This window comes from Miniopterus schreibersii (assembly GCF_964146895.1).
Source record: "Miniopterus schreibersii genome assembly, chromosome: 1".
NCBI lineage: Eukaryota > Metazoa > Chordata > Mammalia > Chiroptera > Miniopteridae > Miniopterus > Miniopterus schreibersii.
The window spans coordinates 163,718,221-163,741,850 of NC_138101.1; the positions used below are offsets into that span (position 1 = coordinate 163,718,221).

At 36.2% G+C, this 23,630-nt stretch overlaps 1 protein-coding gene across 2 annotated transcripts in view; it reads left to right on the top strand.

Annotated features, from left to right (window-relative positions):
* The window catches only part of PIAS1 (protein inhibitor of activated STAT 1), a 110,096-nt gene that overhangs the window by 63,263 nt on the left and 23,203 nt on the right, over positions 1–23,630 (top strand). For both annotated transcript variants that reach the window (XM_081135966.1, XM_081135965.1), the window contains 5 exons: positions 2,758–2,842; positions 3,076–3,123; positions 4,307–4,397; positions 5,036–5,170; positions 13,214–13,319. In XM_081135966.1, the coding sequence (XP_080992092.1) occupies positions 2,758–2,842; positions 3,076–3,123; positions 4,307–4,397; positions 5,036–5,170; positions 13,214–13,319 (465 nt within the window). The remainder of the gene's footprint in view (positions 1–2,757; positions 2,843–3,075; positions 3,124–4,306; positions 4,398–5,035; positions 5,171–13,213; positions 13,320–23,630) is intronic.

Genomic DNA, 23,630 nt, shown 5'->3' on the forward strand with positions numbered 1-23,630 from the left:
TATATGTTAAACTATTAATATTGTATGTTATAAAACACAAAAATAGGAGTTAAAGTTTTCATATAAAATTTTAGATATTTTTGTAAATTAGATTTTAGATTTTATGTAAAATCTCAACTTTTTAAAACTCCAGTTTTACAGGTAGATAGTTATTTTTTTCCTGTATCCCTATGGATTGTCTTGCGTACACAGAGATACTTACCCCCAACATTGGAAGTCATTATTTTGGATGACTTCTAAGACTCCTTTTTCAGTATGAAGATTCTGTTTGGCTTGGATTTTTCTGAAAGGGATAACGATAGCTTAATTCACTTGAAAAATTTTTAGATAGTCTGTTGTCTGAGACCCAAACTATAAATTCTTCATTGGTCTTAATAGTGGAAATTAAACCTGAAAACCACATAGTATAAAAAGATATTTTTCCAGATATATAATAGTAACTCTATGAGCATTATAATTTGTAAATAAAAGAGAATGTTAATAAAACTAATTCTATGTATGGCACAAGAAACAGCCTCATTATTTTAGTCATATCTTCTCTGTCTAAATCTGCATGTGCATGTCCAAAATTTACTGTACTCATGTATTCTAAAATGAATATGAAATATTGCCTAGTGAGTAATATGAATGTTTGTACTTGGGAAGTTACTTTAGCACTATTTTAGAATGGAGCCAGAAATCTAAATTAGGATAAACCTGGACTAAATTTAATCTTTATAGAGACATATCCTTTAAGAAGCAAAGGAGTTATAGGATTGTGCCTGACACAGGAAACTGTCTGGTTATCAGTCATTTGCAAGATTGATACTTCACAATTAAGATAACTTTCTGGTTAGTAACTATTTCTTGGGGATAGACTCTTCAAGAGAAAAAAAACCTTCCCATACCACATAAAGAAACACAAACCTAGCCTTTAAAAGATACTCATATATTGAGATGAAAGAGCAACAGTGCTCTTTTTTCCTTTTTCCCTTCCTTATAGTTACACGTTTGTACTGAGTTTTCAGCATGACATACTGCAGTTTGGTGGTCAGTTGTGGAGGAAGTGTTGCTTGCATGTAGGATCAAACTCAGTTTAAGCAAGAGTTGGTCAAGTTCAGCTACTTTTTCTGCATAGGTTTAAGTGGCCCATAGGCCAGGAGTCCTTGGTAGTAACTTCTAGGGATCTTTTAGTTCTACAAAATTGCCCTGGAAAAGTACATTTAAATAGTTTAATCTGTTATTTCTTTCTGTCTCTTTTTTATTATTATTAAGGAAGTCGTTTTTAAATATATATATATTTTTTTATTGATTTTGGAGAGAGGGGGAGAGAGATAGAAACATCAATGATGAGAGTCGTCATTGATTATCTGCCTCCTGCATGCCCCCTGCTGGGGATCGAGCCTGAAACCTGGGTGTGCCCTGACTGGGAATTGCACAGAAATCTCCTGGATCATAGGTTGATGCTCAACCGCTGAGCCAGGCCAGCTGGGCTTATCTGTTATTTCTTAATTTTCATACTATTTTATCCATTCAACAGTCATTCAGTGCTGCTTTGTGCCAAGCACTGAGGAAACATTAGTGAACAAGAAGGTTATTGACCACTGAATTTTTAATACACATAATATGGCCTGGCCAGGCGTGGCTCAGTGGTCGAGCATCGACCTAGGATCCAGGAAATCGTGGTTCCATTGCCTGTCAGGGCACATGCCCTGGTTGTGGCCTAGGCAGCCGATCAATGACTCTCTCATCATTGATGTTTCTATCTCTCTCTCCCCCCTCCTTTCCTCTCTCTGAAATCAATAAAGATGTTTTTTTAAAAAAATACACATAATATGTATTTAAAGCTAATAGAGCTGATCTTAGCCAGTTTAGCTCAGTGGTTAGAGCATCGGTCTGCAGACTGAAGGGTCCCAGGTTCGATTCTGGCCAAGGGCACGTAACTCGGTTGCAGGCTCAGGCGTATGCAAGAATCAACCAATAAATGCGTAAAGAAGTGAAACAACAACTTGATGTTCCACTCTCTCCCTCCTTCCTCCTCTCTAAAGTCAATCAATAAAAAGTGTGGGTTTTTTAAAAAAGTTAATAGAACTGTTTCTCACAGCAGCATATTGTAGGGAATCCCTGCTCTACACTAACCTGTGCTTGCTTGCCTGCTCTCTTGCTATTTTCTCCCTACCTCCCTTCCCCTCCCTCTCTTCTTTATTCCCTTCCTTTCTTGTAACTCTTTCCATCTTTGAGATAGTGACCACAGGCAGGTCCTGAAGTAAAGTCATCTAAGCATAGGAGAAAATATATATGATATTTATTGGCTAAAACTTCAGTGATATAGTTAGGAGATGATAAAATTAAGTTGCCTTAAACACTAAATGTCAATCTTACCTGTGTAGATCTCAAGGTTGTGTGTGTTTGTTATTTAGCTCAGAAACCATTACTATATCTTCAAATGGATTTATGTTCTATTTTAAGTAAAACTAATATTAACATGTTTTATTTACAAGTGTGCTTTTTAGATGCCAACGTGCATATGATTAGATAATTTTGATTATGTACTTTCTGAGTCTGAATCCTGATTATTTCTTCTGGAATTAGCCAATTTTGTGCCTATTTCTGCTATATTACAACTGCACATTTCTTTCTTTTTAGTGCTGTAGTAGCCTTGTTATTTAAACTCTAGAATACATCCTAGTTAATTAAAGGCATGTGATTGGTTATTTATTTTTGTTGTGTGATGAATTTGAAGGTAATTAAAAGTATAATTCTTTTTTTTTTCTTCAGCATCAGACAATAGTCAGCGTTTTCGAGAAACCTGTTTTGCATTTGCATTGACACCACAACAAGTGCAGCAAATCAGTAGCTCAATGTAAGTTGTCTTCAAGTGTAACTTGCAGTTTGGTCTTTAAATCCAGTTTAGTCTATAAGTGAATTGGGTATTAATGTCATGCAAATATTCATTTTAAAAATACTATTATAGTGTTACCTACCCTCAAAACAGTTGTATTTCTGATAATTTGAAAAATTTTCTACAATGCCTCTGAATCAGCTTTCATCTGCATGTTTTAAAAATAATTGTAGTTCTTATTCTGTCTTTTCTAGGGATATTTCTGGGACCAAATGTGACTTCACAGTGCAGGTCCAGTTAAGGTACAGTGTTGACTACAGTATATATATTCAAAGTTTAAAAGTTAATATTTCTTAAAGATTTCTAAAAATTCACCTAACTTTCAGTAAGTGTATTGAAAATACTGGGTTTAGATATTTTGATAAGGGAAAACCTTCTCCTGTTATGAAATGTCCTAATTTTTATCCAATTTAGATTTTAATATAGCAAGTCATTATATATCTAACCACATTTTTCCATTTTGGTTGCCCTCAGTTGGTTGAGAAGCTCCAGATAATGATATGTTTCAGCATTATAGTGGTCAGCTCTTTAGAAATACCAAGTTTTATGAAAGCAAAGGCCTTTTCTGTATAAGTGGCAAACTGCTGTAGATAAGGAACTTAGGTTAAGCCTACAGTGTCTCATGGGTGAGCAAAAACCAAAATAGTCTGAGGTAGAAAGGTGGAATGAGCCTCAGCTGTATATTGGGAGTAAGGAAGTAATTAAGGACAGATGTCTTAAATAACAAATTAGTAATTTATTTCTTGATCTATATAAGAGTGAATAGAGTGAGAATTTACAAATTATATAGCTGTACTTGGTTTTCCTAAAAGGTTATGTATTTAATTTAGAAGTAAATATTTTTATGAGTTTTTAAAGCAGTATTCTAAATACTTGTGAATGTAATACAAGTAATGTTATTATTCAACATCTTCAGTTCTCAAGGAACAATGGAGTGCCATGATTAGTGAATAGAATTAGGTCTGGGGATGGACTTACAGCATTTTGATGAAAACAACAAAAAAAATGTTTCACAGGCAAATAAAGTTGGGAAATACTGTATATTATATTTCCTTCTTAAAAAGTTATTGTGCATGTTAGCCTAGCTCTGAGAATTTCAATATTAAGGAAACTTTGTTTTTTGATTCAGAATTAGTTAAATTTATTCAACTACAAAACCTTCTGCCCCCACCCCCTCAGAACATGCTTAAACAAATGATTGGAAACATGCAGACAACTACAGGTTGATAGTCAAGATTACTGAAACTCTACCTTGACAGAATTATTTATTTTAAACCTGTTTAAATATGTTTATTCATTGTATGAAATGTCTACTTGATAGTCTTTTTACTTAATTTTGACCATCTTTTAGATTAGCTACTGAACAAAAATATTAATGAAGTCATCCTTTAATAACGGAAATTAAACTTGTTCCTTATTGTTTAGGTTTTGTTTATCAGAAACCAGTTGTCCACAAGAAGATCATTTCCCACCTAATCTTTGTGTGAAAGTGAACACAAAACCTTGCAGCCTTCCAGTAAGTCCTAAAAGCTATTTTTTAAATGCATTGACAACACAGCTATCAATTTAAGTCACCACAGCTGTTGTTAATCATAGTTTTTCATTAAGAAAACATCTTTTATTTTGGATATATGTTCACTGAGTGAAACACTTGTACCAGCTATGTACAATAACAGCTGTGTCATTGGCTGTGGAGACAAAATCTAGGACTTGGAGTTGGGTCTGGTAGCTTTAGTGTACTGAATTTTGGGGAGAAGAAATTGTTTCAACAAAACCTCAGCTGTGTTCATGTACATCTGGAAGCCTGTGATAGAGTAGAAGAATGCTGTGCCTTACACAGAGGGTGAGAGTTTGGGCTGTTATTGATCAACTTCAAATATTCCCTATATACTTGTTCGAGCTCTTTATGAATTCATCCTGATTCTTTAATTTTAGAAGTTTTTAAGATCTGTCACCACAGATCTTATTTTTTCTCACATTTACTATAGTGAGACTATAGGGTTATAGAGAAACACAGAGGCAGCCTTTGTAAATATTTGCGTCTCTACTTTTTAATGGATATATTCTAGTACATAGTTAATAGCGTTCTTTAAAAATGACAGTTGAAATTATTGTAGAGATAATAAGTAGAAATAAATTGTATTTCATCCTTAGGGTTATCTTCCACCTACTAAAAATGGTGTGGAACCAAAGCGACCCAGCCGACCAATAAATATCACCTCACTTGTCCGATTGTCCACAACAGTACCAAACACCATTGTTGTTTCTTGGACTGCAGAAATTGGAAGAGTAAGTAAATTTTTTTCTACCAAGTTTTTTGTATTACAAGGAAGGAGTTAATCGCCATGGCTGCTTGAGCTTATATATAAATGATATTGCAAAATGATTTGCAAAGGGCCTTATTTTTGTCTCATAATGAATTTTCAACATGTTCCTATTTAAAAAAATGGGAATGTGAAGTATCCAGTGTTTATAACCTGATCCTTTTGCTCAGCAATTCATCATAAATATCTTCCTGTATTATTACATATTCATCTACATGACTTTAAATGGCTATATTATAGTCTAATATGAGTATGCTGTAATTTAGCCGATTCCCAGTTGTTGAACACTTATTTGATTTATTGATCAATTGATTCATTGCTATTTCAAAGAACATTTTGAAGACCATACTAGTAGCTATAGTTTTGCATAGGGACATGATAATTTTCTTAGAGTAAATTCCCAGAAGTGAAATTACTGAGTCAAAGAGCATGCAGAATTTTAAGAAATATTGTGTACATTGACAGATTGCCTTACAAAAAGATGTACAAATTTATTCTCTGACTTTCAGTGTTTATTCACATGCCTTTTGACTCATACCCTGTCAACACTGATTTTATCTTTAAAAATCTTTACCAATTTTAATAGGTAAGTAATGGCACCATATTGCTTTAATTAGTACTTCTTTTATTATTACTGACATTTAACACATTTTATGTTTCTGATTATTTACATTTTAAAATTATATTCATATCTATTTTTCTGTTGATTTTTTAAAATTCTTACTGATTTATGAATTCTTAATATATTAAGACTTAACACTTTCTTCACAAGTTGCAAATATTTGTTTCTAGTTTGTTTGCCTTTTAATTTTACTTATGTGGTTATTTAATGTGTAGAAGAGTTAAATTATTATGGGGCCAGTTTTTTTCTTTATAGCCTTTGCCCCTAGGCCCCATCAGTGCTCACGTAGTCTATCAGCCTTTCCAAGATTACATAGATATTTGTTTATTTTTCTTCTAGACTTTTGAGAATTCTTGTTTTACCTTTAAATATGTAATCCATCATAAATTTATGTGTGGTGTGAACTAAAAATTTACTTACATTTTTTTAGTTAGACAGTTATTCTAATACCATTAAAAAATGCTGATTCAGAAGCCACCATTATTATATATTTGGCTTTTATTTATCCTGGTTGTGTTTCTGAACTTTTTAAATATTATTTCTTAGTCTAGCATTCTTTTTCTGGAACAATTTCAGAATGTTTTTTATTATTTTACTTTTAAGCTGTGAGCTCATATCTATTCACTAATTCATTTGAAAATTATTGAATGCTTACTGTATGCCATGCACTCTACAAGAAAAAAAGAAATTATTGCTTTTTTGGAGTCTGAGTTCCAGGGGCCAGGTGGTCACAAGCAAAAAATGTGAACTTACCATAAATACTCTAAAGGAGAGGTGTGTGGTGATTTTAGACTCTTTTATTAAAGGGTATTTTGAACTAGACAGAGAGGTCAGACAGGGCTTTTCTGATGAAGTCGTTACTGAGCCAAGAGCTGAGAAAAGGGTAGAAGGAATCAGGCAAAAGGTCCCTGAGTTACTTCCCCAAATCTTATTTGTTGTTGATTTATTTAAAAGGCAGTTATTATTGAATATTTACTTAATACATTCATAAATTCTTTCAATAGCTTTTTAGTTGGTTTCTTGGTGTTTCTCTGTAGGTAGTTTTTAGTTTGAGATGGATCATTATACAAATAATGACAATCCTAATACGTCATATTTTCTTGTTCTTATTCTATTGTGCTGGCTAGAGCCTTCAAAATAATGTTAAATAACGTGAGTGCTAGTGGACATTTCTTCACTTATTTTTTACGTTAATGAGAATACTACTAGTGTCACAACTTTAAGTATTATAATTTAATTTTTGATAGAACTTAATTATATCAATGATATATTCCTATATTCCTCTTTTACTGGATATCTTTGTGAGAAATGGATTTTGAATTTTATCAAAATCTTATTTGATATCTGTCAAGATTATATTTGTTTCCTTTGCCTAATTAATGTCATTATGTTTTCTGAAATTTTCAAAATATTTACTTATAGTGTACCTTGGGGTTCCCTTTTTTGTTGCCTACCCCTTTTTAAAAATATATATTTTTATTGATTTCAGAGAGAGGAAGAGAAGAAGGGAGAGAGAGATAGAAACTGATTATGAGAGAGAATCATTAATTGGCTGCTCCCTGCACACCCCCTGCTGGGGATCAAGCCCGAAAACCAGGAATCGAACCTTGATCTCCTGGATCATAGATTGATGCTCAAGACTGAACCAAGCCTGCTGGGCTCTTGTCCTCCTTTTTGAAGAAGGTGTTGAAGTGTTTGTTTTTGTCTCTGTGCAAAAAGTGTAGCCTACCAGGGAAGTGTTGTAGTTCACCAGGGTGTTTACAGTGAACTATGAACTAGGCTGAAACTGTGGGTGAGGAGGGAAATGTGGTTGCTGATATATAACACTAGAGGAGAGGGAGATAGCTCTTGAGTCTTCCATACCTCAGAAAGAAGGAGGCACTATCTTCAGTGATTTGAAGGTCTACCAGGTAATGTAAGATCTTTGTGTAGACTCCCATCTACATGTTGGAGACCTTTTTGAAGTAAAACATTGAAATAAAATTATTTGTTTTCAAAGCCCAAAAGATCATTTATTAGGCTGTTTTTCAATCACTAGATTTTTTAAAATTTATCTTTATTGTTGAAAGTATTACAAATGTCCCCGTTTTTTCCCCATTCCTGTTCTTCCTCCCTCCCCCCAGTCCTTCACCACACCATTGTCTGTGTCCATGGTTTATGCACATATGCATATAAGTTCTTAGGTTAATCTCTCCCCACCTACCCACACACCTCTGTCTTCCCTCTGAGATTCATCAGTTTGTCCATGCTTCTGTGCTTCTGGGTCTATTTTGCTCATTGGTTTATTTTGTTCATTAGATTCCATGTATGAAGTAAGGTCATGTGATACTTGTCTTTATCTGATTGGCTTATTATGCTAAGCATAATACTCTCCAGGTCCCACCATGCTGTCTCAAAGGGTAAGGGATCCTTTGTTTTTACAGCTGCATAGTATTCCATGGTGTGATTTCAATCTTATAAAACTTGTAGAAACTTGTTTTGTTTCCTAACATGTGATCTGTCTTTGAGAGTGTCCCACCTGCACTTGAGAATGCATATTCTGCAGCTTTTGGGTGAAATGTTCTGTGAATGTCAATTAAATCCATCTGATCTAGTGTATCATATAGAATCACTGTTTCCTTGTTGATTTTTGTCTGGAAAATCTATCCAGTAAATTCAGTGGGGTGTTCAAGTCTCCCCTACTGTGACTGTATTGCTGTCGATCTCTCCTTTAAAGTCCCCCAGAAGTTGTTTGTTTTGTTTTTCCCAGCCTGTGTGAGTCTTGTTCTGAGATGGGTCTTTTGTAAACAGCGTATATTTGAGTCTTGTTTTCTTATCCATTCAGCTCCTTATTGTCCTTTGATTGGACCATTTAATCCATTTATATTTCAGGTCATTATTGATGGGTACTTATCTATTGCCATTTTATTTCTTTACGCCTATGTTTCTCATTCTCACTAGTTCAACTTCTTATTATAGCAGTTCGTTTAAGATTGCTTGCAATGCTGGTTTGGTGGCGATAAACTCCTTTAGCGTTTTTTTGTCTGGGAAGCTCTTTATTTCACCATCCATTTTGAATGATAGTCTTGCTGGATAGAGTAGTCTTGGTTTCAGATCCTTGCTTTTCATTACCTTGAATACTTCATGCCATTCCCTTCTGGCCTGTAGAGTTTCTGATGAGAAATCATTGACAGCCTTAGGAGAGCTCCTTTGTAGGTAACAGATTGCTTTTCTCTTGCTTCCTTTAACATTCTCTCTTTGTCTTCGATTTTTGACATTTTAATTATGATGTGTCTGGGCATGGGCTTCTTTGGGTTCTTCTTGCTTGGGACTCTCTGTGCCTCCTCAACTTGTGTGACTTTTTCCTTGACCAGGTAAGGGAAGTTTTCTGCTTTTATTTCTTCAAACAGATTCTCTAACCCTTGCTTACTTTCTACCTTTTCTTGCACTCCTATGATGTTAATATTGTTACATTTCATGTTGTCCCACAGTTCCCTTAAACTGTCCTGTTTTTTAATTGTTTTTTCTTTTTGGTTCTCTGATTGAGTGATTTTTTTTCTACCCTGTCTTCTAATTTGCTGATTCGATCCTCAGCTTCTCTTAATCTGCTGTTTATTCCTTCCAGTGTATTTTTTATTTCTACTATGTCTTTAATTTCCTTCATAGTTTCCATATCTTTTCTCATGCTGTTGAGCATCCATCCTTACGATCAGTGTTCTGAACTCTATATCTGATAGATTGCTTATCTCCATTTCATTTAGCTCTTCTTCTGGATAATTTTGTTCTTTCATTTGGGGCTTGTTTTTTGTCTATCCATTTTACCTGCCTGTTTGGATTTGTTTCTATGGAATAGGTAGATCTAGGACTCCCAGTCTTTTGGATGGTCTCTGGTGCAGGCCAGTGTCAGACGCTGTTTGTGACTGGCCGTGTGTACCCTGTTTGAAATTTTCCGCACTCCACAGCTTGTGGTTTCCTCTGTTGAGGCTGGATGTGTTTGGAAAGGATGAAGATGTGCACCAAAGTCTACTTTTCCAAGCCCTGAATCCAGAAGAAAATCAGGCAAAGACTCAAAGTACCCTGAGGCTGTTATTTAGTCTCTTAAGGAGTCTCAGGCTGTAGAAACTGCACAGGGTGGGGTGAGAGGTTTTCCAGCAGGATGGGGCAGTTGCTTTCCCCCCAGGCAAAAGCTACTTGGAAGGTAAATCTGTCTGCAGTATGGGGGAATGACCTAGCACAGGAATCCTGATGACTGCCCTCTGAACTCTATTCCCCCAGCCAGCACCCCTGTAATCTCCTCACATAGCTCTAGTCCACTCTGCCCTCCTCCATTGGAGCCCAAGGTGAGTAGCTACACATGAAACTTCGAGGTTGGCTCTTTATGTGCCTCCATTTCCAGTGGGTCTCTCCCTGGCAGACAGAAACCCCGCTGCTTTTCACAGCAGATATTATGTGGGCACCTTTCTCAGTTCTGGTGCTCTGAGCTGGGAAGCCCAGCCTGGGGTTAAGCCCAGCCCCAGAGTTCTCCCCACAGCTGAGATATCCCTCCAGACCTTTAGCTGCTGCCTGTGGGAGCCTAGCCAGCCTTCTCTCGCCTTTGTACGTAGTACCATTCTCTCTGGGGTCTCCACTTTAGGTCCTTGGTTATGGGGGTGTTCTCCAGCTCTTCAGTTGCAGTTGATTATTCAGGACAGTTTTTCTATATTTTAGTTGTAATTCCAGTGTGGTCCCATGAGAGTGGCATTGTAGCTTTCACTCAGTCTTCTGCCATCTTTGCCATCTGGATCACTAGTTTTAATTCAACTTATAAAGAAACTATATTGTAACTTCTTATCCAACCTCAGGTAGTCACTGCTTTTAGCATTTACTAAGTGCTTATTGTAGAGAAGTTATTTATATACTGGTATAAAGAGCAATTAATGGAGTGATTGTATCTTAATAATTATGGAGAAAATGTCCCTTTGAACTTGATAGTTTTGAAGACTTTTGAAAAAAACATTAGTGTAATGCAATATATATCATTAGTTGGAGTTAGGTAGTACTTTAAAGAGCTAGTTGGGACAATATAATATCATCTACCTAGAAGAGATACTATACCATTGTTAAGTTTTGGGGGTTTAACTTCTGAATTTTTTTCATATGGTACAAGATTTAATTCCGTATTATCAATACAAGTGGCATTTGTTAATAACCTGATGTTCTTTTTGCTGTTGTTGCTGCTTTTTTAAAAATTTTATTTGGTTACATGTTTCAACTAGAGTGAGCATACCTTTTCATTGAACTTTTAGTTGTGGTTTCTACTTGATTTTTCTTTAAAATGTTATATAAAGCCCTGGGATGTTCCTAGTCCTGAAGATTGAAGCAGTCAGTACATAATTTTACACTGGTTTTTTGTTTTTGTATTTTTAAATTTATCTTCATTGATTTCAGAGAGAGGAAGGAAGAGGGAGAGAGAGAAAGAGAGAGAGAGAGAGAGAGAGAGAGACATCAATGATGAGAGTCATCATTGGTCGGCTACCTCCTGCACACCCCCAGCTGGGGATCAAGCCTGCAACCTGGGCATGTGCCCTGACTGGGAATCGAATGGTGATCTTCTGGATCCTAGGTGGATGCTCAACCACTGAGCCACGCCTAGTGGACAATTTTACAGTGTTAATTAGCATTTCTCCAGTTTCTGTTATACTTGAAACATTAATTAAAAATAAAGGTCAATAAGGTTTTGTTTTCCTAAAATAAGCTTTTTAGTTAATATTAGATTGGTATGTTATAGGTTTAAAATGTAGGCAGATTTTAAGGTTACTTGTTCCTCATTGTTAAATTTATTAATGAGAGTGAATTAGCTTTGACACTTCATCTTTCCCCCCAGAATATGTGTAATGTGAACATGGATAGGTTTCTGAACTCTTAATTATTGCCAAAAGAGGGGAAAGCATTTTTAAACCTCTGGAAGTTGAAACACACTTTGGGCTAGGTTAAGAGAGTCCAAGCAAACAGGGTGTGTGAAAACAAGAACTGTGGAGAACTACACTGGCCTTGTCCATTAAGTTTATTCTCCTGACCACCTTGCTCTTTCTAGTGCCAGCTTTATCACCAAGCAGATGCACGAGCATGAGCAGGTTATCTTTTTGTGCCTCCATTTCATCAGCCCTTCACTTAGAAAAATACTTGTCCTACTGACTTCTTATAGGCTTTCTGCTAGGTTGAAATGAAGTAGATAGTATATGTTAAGTGCTTTCTAACTGTATGTAAGTGTAGGATAGAAGTAACTTTTTTCTTTTGCTTCTTCCTAAATCTCTTGATTTTCCGCTTGATTCCAAAACCAAATGGGAAGTGGGCCTTCTCATTTAGATCTCTCTTACCCTTTGTAAGCCTCAGCCCTTTTTTCTTCCTCTTGCCTAGTCATGTACCCTTCACTCTGCCTTGGCTTGTTGATTAACTATTTTCTTTGTCTCCTTTTCCTTCTTCCATCTCTGGGTAGTCCCTCTGCTGGTAATGGATATTCATCTGTTCATTTGCCAAACTAGCAGCTTCTTGTTGAAAATCTTTAATATTCCCTCTTTCTTAGCCCAACTAGGGTCTTTTGAAGAATAGTTAAAGGCATAGAGTGAGATTAAATAGGTTTAGGTTAGGAAGCCAATCTAACTTGTAATTTTTAAGATAACTACTATTTTGTCCTAGCCAGTTTGGCTCAGTGGTTAAAGCGTCGGCCCAAGGACTGAAGGGTGTCTCGGGTTTGATTCCAACCAAGGGCACGTACCTCAATTCCAGGCTCATTCCCGGCCCTGGTCGGAGTGTGTGTAGGAGGCAACCAATCCGTGTGTCTTTCTCACATCAATGTTTCTCTCTCACACTGATGTTTCTCTCTCTCTTGCTCTTTCTTTCTCTCCCCCCCCACTCCCTAAAGCAATGGAAAAATGTCCTCAGGTGAGGACAAAAAGTAAATAAATAGGTAAAATAATAATAAAATAACTACTATTTTGCATATATCTATTACCTCCTAGTTATGGTTCATGATGACTTTGACCCCTTATTTGCATTGGTTTATCTTCAGTTGTAACAGTGTTCTTTTATATAAGTGCTTTAAATTGATTGGCTCTAAGCATAAGTAGTCAGGTAATATAGAAGCTTGAGAGACCTGGCTTTATCACTTGAAAGTAGCAAAATTAGGGCAAGTTCTTTTATTTTTATACACTTCAGTTTACTCATCTGTCAGAGTAGGTTTATGGTCACCTCAACAGCTTTTTGGTTAGGATTAAATGACTTACTGTTCATGAAAACACCTTAGATAGTGTTTGGCACATAGTAGATGTTTTAACAAGTATTAGGTTTCTTTCCCTAACATTGTGGGATTAAAATGGATGTACTGTTTACTTACACATGTTGTTTGTTTTCTACATCTTTTTTTTCCAGAACTATTCCATGGCAGTATATCTTGTAAAACAGTTGTCCTCAACAGTGCTTCTTCAGAGGTTACGAGCAAAGGGAATAAGGAATCCGGATCATTCTAGAGCTTTAAGTACGTATGATAAACTTACTTCATTTGTGTAGCAGAACTTTTTGGTAAAGCTTAGAGTAGTATATTCTCAGCTCAAGAAATTTTAGGGTGCTTTTTTTAATTAAAGCATATCATTGAGGATTAAACACACTGAAAACCTTGTTTTGTGAGCTAGAGTAAATCAAGACTTGAATAATTTAGTATCTTAGTCATCACCTGTACTTTTCTGTATTTTACTGATCTTAAAATTAGCTTTGTCAAGTCAGTACACAAACATGGAAGAGTATTTTCCTAAAACTTCAGGAAGTAAATGTTTAAGGAATTATAAGAGATTGTAAGGAAATCTTTGTATATATTTCATGAGAGTTATTTTTTCTTTAAGGTTTATCTAGAAATAATGTGCAGGGATATGTGTTGACTACTTCCCTGCATTAATAAAGTAAAGAAAGAGTCAGTGGGGTGGTAGAAATAATAATGAAGGTAGGCTCTGCTATTAATCAGTTATGTGGCCTTGGGCAAGTCACTGTACTCCTGGGAGTCTCATATTCCTCATGTATAACAAGAGGTTTATACCACATGGTTTCTAAAACCTCTCCAAAGTCTGGGCTCATAGGTATGAATAACAAAATGATTTATTTTGTGATGTTGAATCTGAGATATAGTATGGTCTGCAAATTGACTGTTCTGTCCTCAGTTTTTGAGGGTAAATAAGGCAAGAGTTTGGCAGCCTTTCCAAAGAGGTGAACTAAGGTTTTCCTTTATCATCTTCTTTGTGAAAGAGAGAGTTTTCATAGATGGATTTGGGAATGGGCTGGGTGCTTAAGGAGCAAAACTTTTGCAGACAGGAGTTAGATAGTTTACCCTTTAAGGATTCTTGATGTGAATTGATTAATGAAGCATACTGTCAGATTTGTGGTTAGGAACACTGGTGGAAAAAAGTAAAGTAATAAGGCCAATTTTCCTCTCATTTCCCTTTGTGGCATAGCTTTTATCTTTTCTTTCTAACTTATTTCTATGCCAGAGTAAAAGATCCCACTACCTCTGAATCAGTATATCCACAATAGTTCATTGAAGGATTTTTCTGTATTAAAGGGGTTTTTTAAAAAGGCAAATAATCCTGAGTCAAGAGGAGCACACTTTTGGCTAATGCCTCAGTAGGTATTACTTGACATGCAGTGGAGAATTGGAATGACAGTAGTGCCATGGCATCAGTCCCGGGGAGTGGAAGCACCATTTGGCAGGGACAAGGAGATAGTGGGGGATCCTGAAAGAAGAGAAGGATCAGACATTTGTTTTGAAGGAGAGTGCAAGAGAAGAATTTTTTAACACTCTTGCTGAAGTCTATTTTCCTGGTCATTCTACTGAGAATCTTTTTTATATTTGCCACATAGTGCTGCAGTCTCATCTAGTCAGAAAGCATTATGGAATAAGGTCAGCCTGTGTGGAAAAGGTAATACCAAAAAATAAGTCAGATGAAGCTATTATATTTCATAATAATAAGGCAAGTTGTCTTTGCTCAAGCTCTTTTCCACTTGTACCAGTAGCACTGTTTGGAGGGAGAGTGGGAAGGTGAGCCTAGAATTACTTTATTTTCTAGAAGTAACCATTATTAGCCACTATTCAGCAGCAAAAGGTGCTAAATCAAAGGCTTATTTATTTCATCTCTGATACAGTACTGGAGGTGAAGGGTACTTGCAGATTGGGTAGGATTTTTGTGGCAGTTAATATCTTATCTTACTGGCCTGGGGAACCAAAAACCATTTATTTGGATCCCACCAATAAGACATTTCTTGTAAGTAACTAAAGAACAGATTGTTTGCCTTTATGCTGTCTGTAAAGAAATAACTTTCCTAACAAATTAATTGTGTAATTAAAAGATTATGTAAAACAACTTGACAGAAGAAAATGTTTGCACATTTCTCAGGTATTTTTGAAGAAAATTTACCTTATAAATATGAATCACTCTTAATTTTATCAATAAATTCTACTGGCAAAGTTTTAGTAGTCAAATCAGGCACTATTCTTGAAAGAAAAAAATTGATAGTATTTAGACTTTTCACAGATAAATCCATCCTTGATTGATTTGATTTAGTAGATTTTTGTATTGTGGTTTCCACCTTTGTGTAGAGTTGTCCCTTCACAACTATCACAAAAAGAGTCCTTTACTAATTCTTGGTCAAGTTCCTGTTTCCCCTCTCACTTCCTTTCAGCAGTCGCATTAAACTTTGGCCATACTTTACTAAAACACTATTCCTCCTCTCTCAGCACACTGCCAATGCAAGAAAATTGGGGCTGCAAGATGTGAATTCTCTAAACTACACTTTTCTTCCTTAATCTTAGTGCCACCATAACTACTTTTCAACGTATCTGCACCTGTACCCAACCTTACTTTATTTTATTCAGTCTCAGGAGGCAATGTCCTTTTTCCTGCTACAAGTTAATTTTTATTCATTTATTCTCACTTAAGAAATTATATTAAGAGTCTGATATGTTTCAGACACAGGAGAATATAGCATTAAACAAGACACATATAGCCTCTGCATCCTTCAGAACTTTGCAGTCTTGTGGAAAAGACAGAATTAAATGATCGCATAAGTCGGTAATGAATTCACAGTTGTGATGTGTGCCTTAAAGAAGAAAGGGAACTTGAGGTAACAACAGGAAAACATAGTCCTCTCTGGTGCTGTGAAAGTTATAATGATGCAGAGGAATTAAGCCCCAAGGTGGGAGGGAGAGATATGCCAGGAGATAAGACCTGTCGAGCTGGAGTGGGAGAGAACAAAGGAGGAGAGTGACCAGAGAGAGCGCCGTGGAATGAAGCCATATGGGCAATAGAAAGATAGATGATAGAAAACCCTTAAAGGATTTTTAAGCAGAGTAATGTGATCAGATTTGGGCGATATAAAGATCACTTTGACAACTGAATTGAAGGGGTGCAAAGCTGATACAGTGAGGCCAGTTAGGAACCTATTGTACAAGTAAGAGATGATGGTTTCTTGAGCTAAGGTAATGATGGAAGTAGCGAAAAGTTGACAGTTTGAGAAGTGTTGAAGGGTAGAAATGGTGGAATACATGTGGGGAGTGAAGAAAAGGGAGAGGTGAAGGAGGAGTTCTAGGCTTCATAAGCACCAGGTTATATGGTAATGTCATTTACTGAAGTGGAAAACAATGTTGAAATTATCAAGTTGCAGGGAAGAGGTCAGAGTGCATTCTTAGACTTTTGGTGTTTGAGATGTCCATGAGGCATCCAGAAGGAGATGCTCAGAAACAGTATTAAGAGACCTGGCTCCCTCACTTAACTGCTCTCTGTCCTATGTTGTGTGGTTTTTTTGTTTGTTTTTTTCAGTTCCTCTTTCTACAGGCTTTCTTTCAACCTTCCCTGTCAAGTTCTTTTTCATCCTTTAAAATACACAAAACCAAGTTATTCTCTAGGTAGAGCTCTGTGTTCATTTTGTTCTCATCCTAGTTTCTTTTTTTTTTCTTTAAATACATCTTTATTGATTCAGAGAGAAGAAGGGAGAGGGAGAGAGAGAAACATCAGTGCTGAGAGAGTCATTGATCGGCTGCCTCCTGCACACCCCCGACTGGGGATCAATCCTGCAGCCCGGGCATGTGCCCTGACTGGGAATCTAACCTCGATCTCCTGGATCCTAGGTCTATGCTCAACCACTGAGCCATGCCCGGCCGGCTCATCCTAGTTTCTTCATGAGTAATCTATTCTTGCTCTTCCTGCCTCCTCATTGCAACTCATTGTGATCTTTTTATTTAAAAAAAAATTTTTTTTAAACTATGTCTTTATTGATTTCAGAGAGAGGAAGGGAGAGGGAGAGAGAGATAGAAACATCAGTGATGAGTCATTGATCAGTTGCCTCCTGTACATCCCCTACTGGGGATCAAGCCTTCAACCTGTGCATGTGCCCTTTACCCCAGGAATTGAACCTTGATCTCCTGGATCATAGCACAACCGCTGAGCCATGCTGGCCTGGCCCATTGGGATCTTTTAGCTCCCATCCTTCCACTGAAACTACTTCTGTAGATGTCACAAATCACCAATCTGATTGCCAAATTTAAAGTTTATCTTTTCAGTTTTTATCTTGGATATTTTTTCTGTTTCATACCATCCACTTTCTGCTTGAAATTCTCTTCTCTGACTGTTACTTCTCAATACTTGCCTTCAGTGGATTCTCTTGAAGGGAAGCATGCTAAATGTTTGTTTTCCCTGAGGTTTTATCCTTGGTCAACTTTTTTCATGCTTTCCCTAGAGGTAATCATATTATCCACTCTTGTGGTTTGAACTAGTACCAACTCCCAAATACATATCTTCACCCCAGACCTTCCCCTGAATTTCAAATACAGATATGTATAGCTAACTGCCTTTACCAAAACATTTTACTGGCTCCTCAATTTCAAGTATTTCAAACTGAACTCACCAAGTTCTTTCAAACTTACACCCTAAATACTCCTCAGATCTGTCTTTTCTCTCTCTCTACCATCACTCCTCTTGTTTAAGCTCTCATACCCTGCCTTTATTTTAAAAACCTTTTCTTAATTAACATATTCCTCTCCTTTCTTGGCTCCTCTTTATTATCTCTTCTAGTAGTAACCTAAGTGACTAGTATAGATCTAATCTTAACCATTCCCTTGGAATTCATGTCTTCTTTTTTTAATGTTTTTATTGATTTCAGGGAGAGGTAGGAAGAGGGAGGGAGAGAGAGATAGACACATCAATGATGAGAGAGTCATTGATTGGCTGCTTCCTGCATGCCCTCCACTGGGAATCCAGTGGGCAACCCGAGCAGGTGCCCTGACCGGGAATCGAACCGTGTCCTCCTGGTTTATAGGTCGATGCTCAGCCGCTGAGCCACACCAACCGGGCAAAATTCATGTCTTCTTAACACCAATAGAATAAAAACTCCAACTGCAGTAACGGGATGTGCAGCTTTCCATGGTGTGGCACCTGCTTACTACTTTCTAGTATCATCTGTGTTCACTCTTCTTCTCATACTTTACATTTTAAAAATACTGAATTCTTTTCTTTTTCCTCAGTGCTTTGTGTGTATTGTTCTCTATACCTCAAAACTTCACTGTTGTCTCTTTTGCCTAACTTCAGTTATCCTTCAGGTTTCACATTTTCCACAGGGTATCTCTGAACCCCCCAGAGTAGATGAGTTGACTTTCAGCTGGCTTCCTGAACATACTTCCATCAGCATCTTTACTTCCTATGAGACTGAGTTCCTTTGGACAGGAATTTAATCTTATTTTTCTTTGAATTCCTAGTGCTTAGCACAATGCTCGGCACGTAGTAGAGCCTGAGAATTTTGTTGAAGTAAACTCTGAAAAGAAATCTAGAGTAAAAATTAGGTCTCTGTACCTATTCTCTTGCTTATAAAGTGAAATATTGGACTTAATATGTTCATTTATTTCCAGCCTTAAAATTCTAAAAGGCTGAATATAAAGTAATTGAATATTAAGAAAGGATAGAAATTATTTTTAGAAAAACAAACCTAGAACAGCACTGCCTGATAGAACAATCTGTGATGCTGGAAATATTCTACATTTGTACTGTTCCATATGGTAGCCACCAGCAACATGTGGCTATTGAGCACTTGAAATGTGGCTAGTGCAACTGAGGAACTGAATTTTAAATTTTCTTAAATTTAAATTTAAATATAGCCACATGTGACTAATAGCTAACTCTCATAGCTTGGGACAACAGGAATTTTAAAAGATTAATTTTAAATGTGACTAGTTATAACTTTAGGTCATATAATAAAATGCTGTTACCACTGCAATTCACAATGATTCAAGAAATTTTAACTTCCAGAAGACTTCTCACGTTTTGGTTGATGCAGCATGATGAACATTATGTCTTTGTTTTTATTTTTTATTCCCTTGCCGACAAAGAATAAGTACTTATTTTATTTTTCCTCCATGCTCTGCTGTGATTAAATTTAACATAGTAAGTTTTTTCCTTTTCAGTTATGTTGATTGAAGTATAGTTTACAAATAATAAAAATTCACCTTTTTATGTGTACAGTTTGATGAATTTGACAGATGTATGTAATCATGAACCACTGTCACAATCAAAATATAGAACATCCTTCACCCTAGAAAGTTCCCTTGAGGCTCATTGCAGTCCATCTCATTTCCTTACCTCTAGTTACCATAACCATTGATGTGGTTTCTGTCTCTGTAGTATTGTCTTATACAGAATGTCAGATATTTGAATGCTACAGCATGTACCCTTTTGGTCTGGCTTATTTCACTTAGTATAATGCTTTTGAAGGTTATCCATGTAGTGTATTCCTCTTTATTGCTGAGTCACATGGTAAGTGTATAGAAGACAGGCTTGCTGTGTCTTATAAAGTGCATGTACGGTTTTCGTATTCCTGCCATTATGTACGAGATTTTGAATTGTTCCCCATCCTCACTAGCTCTTTGCATTGTCAGACTGCTCTGATTTTTGGCCACTCTGGTCAGTGTGGAGTGGTGTCTCATTGGATTTCTTTCTTAATACGTTTTTATTGATTTCAGAGAGGGAGAGAAAGAAACATCAGTGATCTGCTGCATCCTACACTCCCCCTACTGGGGATCAAGCCTGCAGCCTGGGCATGTGCCCTGACTGGGAATGGAACTGTGTCCTCCTGGTTCATAGTTTGACTCCCAACCACTGAGCCGCGCCACTGGGCTCTCAGAGTTTTGATGTGCATTTTCCTAATGATTAATGATGTTAAACATCTGTTCATATGCTTACTTGCCATCCCTCTAGCTTCTTTGATAAAATGTCTGTTCAGATATTTTCTCCATTTCTTTTTATAGTTTTGTGCTTTTAAGTTACAGTTTGTATAGATGGAAGGTAAGGTTCATTTCTCCCCGTATAGATATGCAATTGTTTTCAACAACATTTGTTGAAAAGACTGTATTTTCCTCCATTTAATTAGCTTGGTACCTTTTTCAAAAATGAATTGACCATAGATGTATGAATCTATTTTTGGATTCTGTTATTTTCCATTGACATATATATATATATGTGTATATATATATCCTTATGCCAGTACCATAATTTTGATTACTGTAGCTTGATATTAAGTCTTGGGATTAGCCTTCCAACTTTAGGGGCAAGGGTTTGTTTTTATTTTTCAGAATTGTTTTGACTAAGTCAAACAATTCTAAGCCCAATATATAAAAGATAATACATAGTGACCAAATAGAGCTTATTCCAGGAATATTAGGTTGATATAACATTCTAAAATCAATCAGTATAATTCACCCTCTCAACAAACTAAAAAAGAAAAAGATCATATCTCCATCCATAGATGCAGGAAAGGCATTTGGTCAAATTCAGTATCCATTCATGAGAAAAATCTCAGCAAAATATAAAGAGAAGGGAACTCCCTCTGTGTAATAAAGGGTATTTATAAAAAGTCTTTAGCTAATATTATAGTTAATGGTGAAGAACTTGAATGCTTTACCCCTAAGATTGGGAAGTAGGCAAGAATATCTCATCTTAATACTTCTGTTCAGTATTACCCTCAAGATTCTAGCTACCACAATAAGGCAAGAAAAAAGAAGCATACAGATTAGAAATGAATAAATAATTTTTTGTTTGAAGGTGACTTTATTGTTTATGTAGAAAAAAATCCTAAAGAATCAACAAAAAGCTGCTAGAACTAATATGTGAATTTAGCAAGGTGTCAGAGCCACATGGTTGATTTATAGAAATAAATTGTATTTCTACTAGCAGTAAACAATTGGAAACTGAAATTCAAAAAATAAGAATTTACTGTAACATCCCAAAATATGAAACTTAGGGATATATTGCACAAAATTTGTGTAAGATTTGTATATTGAACACTACAAGACGTTGCTGAAATTAAAATAAGACCTGAATAGCCCCAGCCAGTGTGGCTCAGTTTGTTGGGTGTCATTCCGTTCACCTAAAGGTCACCAGTTAGATTCCAGGTCAGTGCACATGCAGGTTTCGGGCTTGATCCCAGTAAGGGGTGTGCAAGAGGCAGCCAGCCAGTCAGTGTTCTGCTCTCACATCAGTGTTTCTCTTTCCCTATCCCTTCCCCTCTCTCTCTCAGAATCAATTAAATAAGACCTGAATGATGTACCATGTTAATGGATCAGAATACTCATTATGGTTATTGGAGATCTAGATGTCAGTTCTCTCCAAAATGATCTATAGGTTAGATTTAATCCAATCAGGATTTTAGTAAGATCTTTAAAAGCATCTTTGCATGGGAGAATTGGCTCAGATTGAGTCTGTAATGGCAAAGGCGAAAGACAAAGCTTTTTTTAAAAAAATAGAAATTGACAAACTGATTCTAAAATAATTTCAGAAAATTATCCCACCTCTGAGAGAGAGTGAACATACAAATCACATTTTGTTTTAAGTAACAATACCTAATATTTATTGAGTATGATGTTAGGTTATTATAAAGCATTTGATGTGTGTTAACTTATTTAATCCTTCAAACAGTGTTATATGAGGGACTATTACATTTATAAGATGATGAAACTGAGGCACAGAGATTAAATGACTTGACTAAAGCTTGAATTCTAACCCATGCTGGCTTTAGATCCTGGCTTTACCACTACCTGAGGTTGCCTCTCCTGTTTTAGTTTCTTTTCGAATGACTAAACAGTGAACTTTGTTTCGCCTAACACTGTTATTATGGTCTATGGTATTTCTTCATTAAATGGAGGTTTAAATAGACAAAGTCAGTTACTGTTCCCATTGCTGTGAGTATGGTGGGTGCTGGAGGGATGTTTGATGAAGGCATACAGAATGGTTGGTAATCACATTAGGATTCGTTTTCCATGTTTATTTTGTGGCAGTTATCTTTAAAAAGATATTGTTTGTTAAATGTATCTTTAGGAGAAAGAGTTGACTGAGATTGGATGTATAATAGGAAAGGCATACTTTTTATAATTTACATTTGATATTAATTAGCATAAGTGATACGACAGCTATATTTCCCAAACTAAAACTCGGGGATTTTATGCCTTTTCAGCTGTGAGACAGCCTATGAGTTATACAGATTAAAAAATTTGGAATTTCCAGGCCATTAAATGACTTTTTAGTCTGGCATCAGAGTTACATCTGCAGCTCTATAGGTAGTTCTGATGTACATCTTAGTTGTGATCCACTGATTTATGGAGACAGTTGGATAAAATATCTAAGATTTGTGCCATCTCAAAAAATGCAGATTGTGTGACCACCATGTTTAATAAAGACAGGATTCTTAATTCCCATAAATGATTTTCAGCACACAGGTATCTACTCTGAAGTCATTCTTCTTTGTCTAAGTACCTTTTCCTCTCCTCATTTTCTTCTTTTTTTTTTTTTTTTTTAATATGTCTTTATTGATTTCAGAGAGAGGAAGGGGGAGAGAGAGAGAGAGAAACACCAATGATGAGAGAGTCATGGGGATTGAGCCTGCAACCCGGGCATGTGCCCTGACCCGGAATTGAACGGCGATTTCCTGGATCCTAGGTTGATGCTCAGCCGCTGAGCCACGCGCGGCCGGGCTCTCCCCATTTTCTTTACTATATATTAACTACCTGGACACTCTTAGTTGTGCCACAGCTCTGAAATTCTATGATTGGCTATGTACACAGCCACTCCACATGGGCCCTCCATTCTACATAAAGACTTTAAAGTTTTGTGGAACAGTTCTGAAGTTATTGGAATGTTGCATTTAGGCATTTCCAAGTTTCACTTCTGTGTTGAAGTTTAATTGAGGTTCTAAGTTGCGTTTTTTTCCAAAGTAACACATGCCTCAGGTGTCCAGGTGAGAAGTATAAAGGATCCTTGTTATATTAGACTGAGTAACAGAATAGTCATTAAAAGTGAAATTACTAGTGAGCTCTCTCTTAATAGCCATTGGAATTTTGAACTGAAAAGACTTAACTAGTGTGGGTTCTTATTTTGCTAGAAGTAAAATTATGCTCAGAGAGGAGGTTTGATTTGCCCAAGGGTAGCATAATTAATTTTTGGATAAATAAACGTACAACTTGACCCTGGCCAGGTAGTTCAGTTGGTTAGAGTGTTGTCTAGATGTGCCAAGATTGCAGATTCGATCCCTGCTCAGGGCACATACAAGAATCAATCAGTGAATGTATAAATAAGTGGAACAACAAATCTTTGGGGGGTTTTCCCCCCTCTCTCTTTCTCATTCCTCCTCTCTCTCTAAAGATCAATAAAAAACATTTTTTTAATAAATAAAGGTACATCTCATAATTATATGGTAAAAAAGCAACTGAACTTTTTTTCTTTCATAATTTGAAATTCGAATTAATATTTTATAAACAATATTTTGTTAT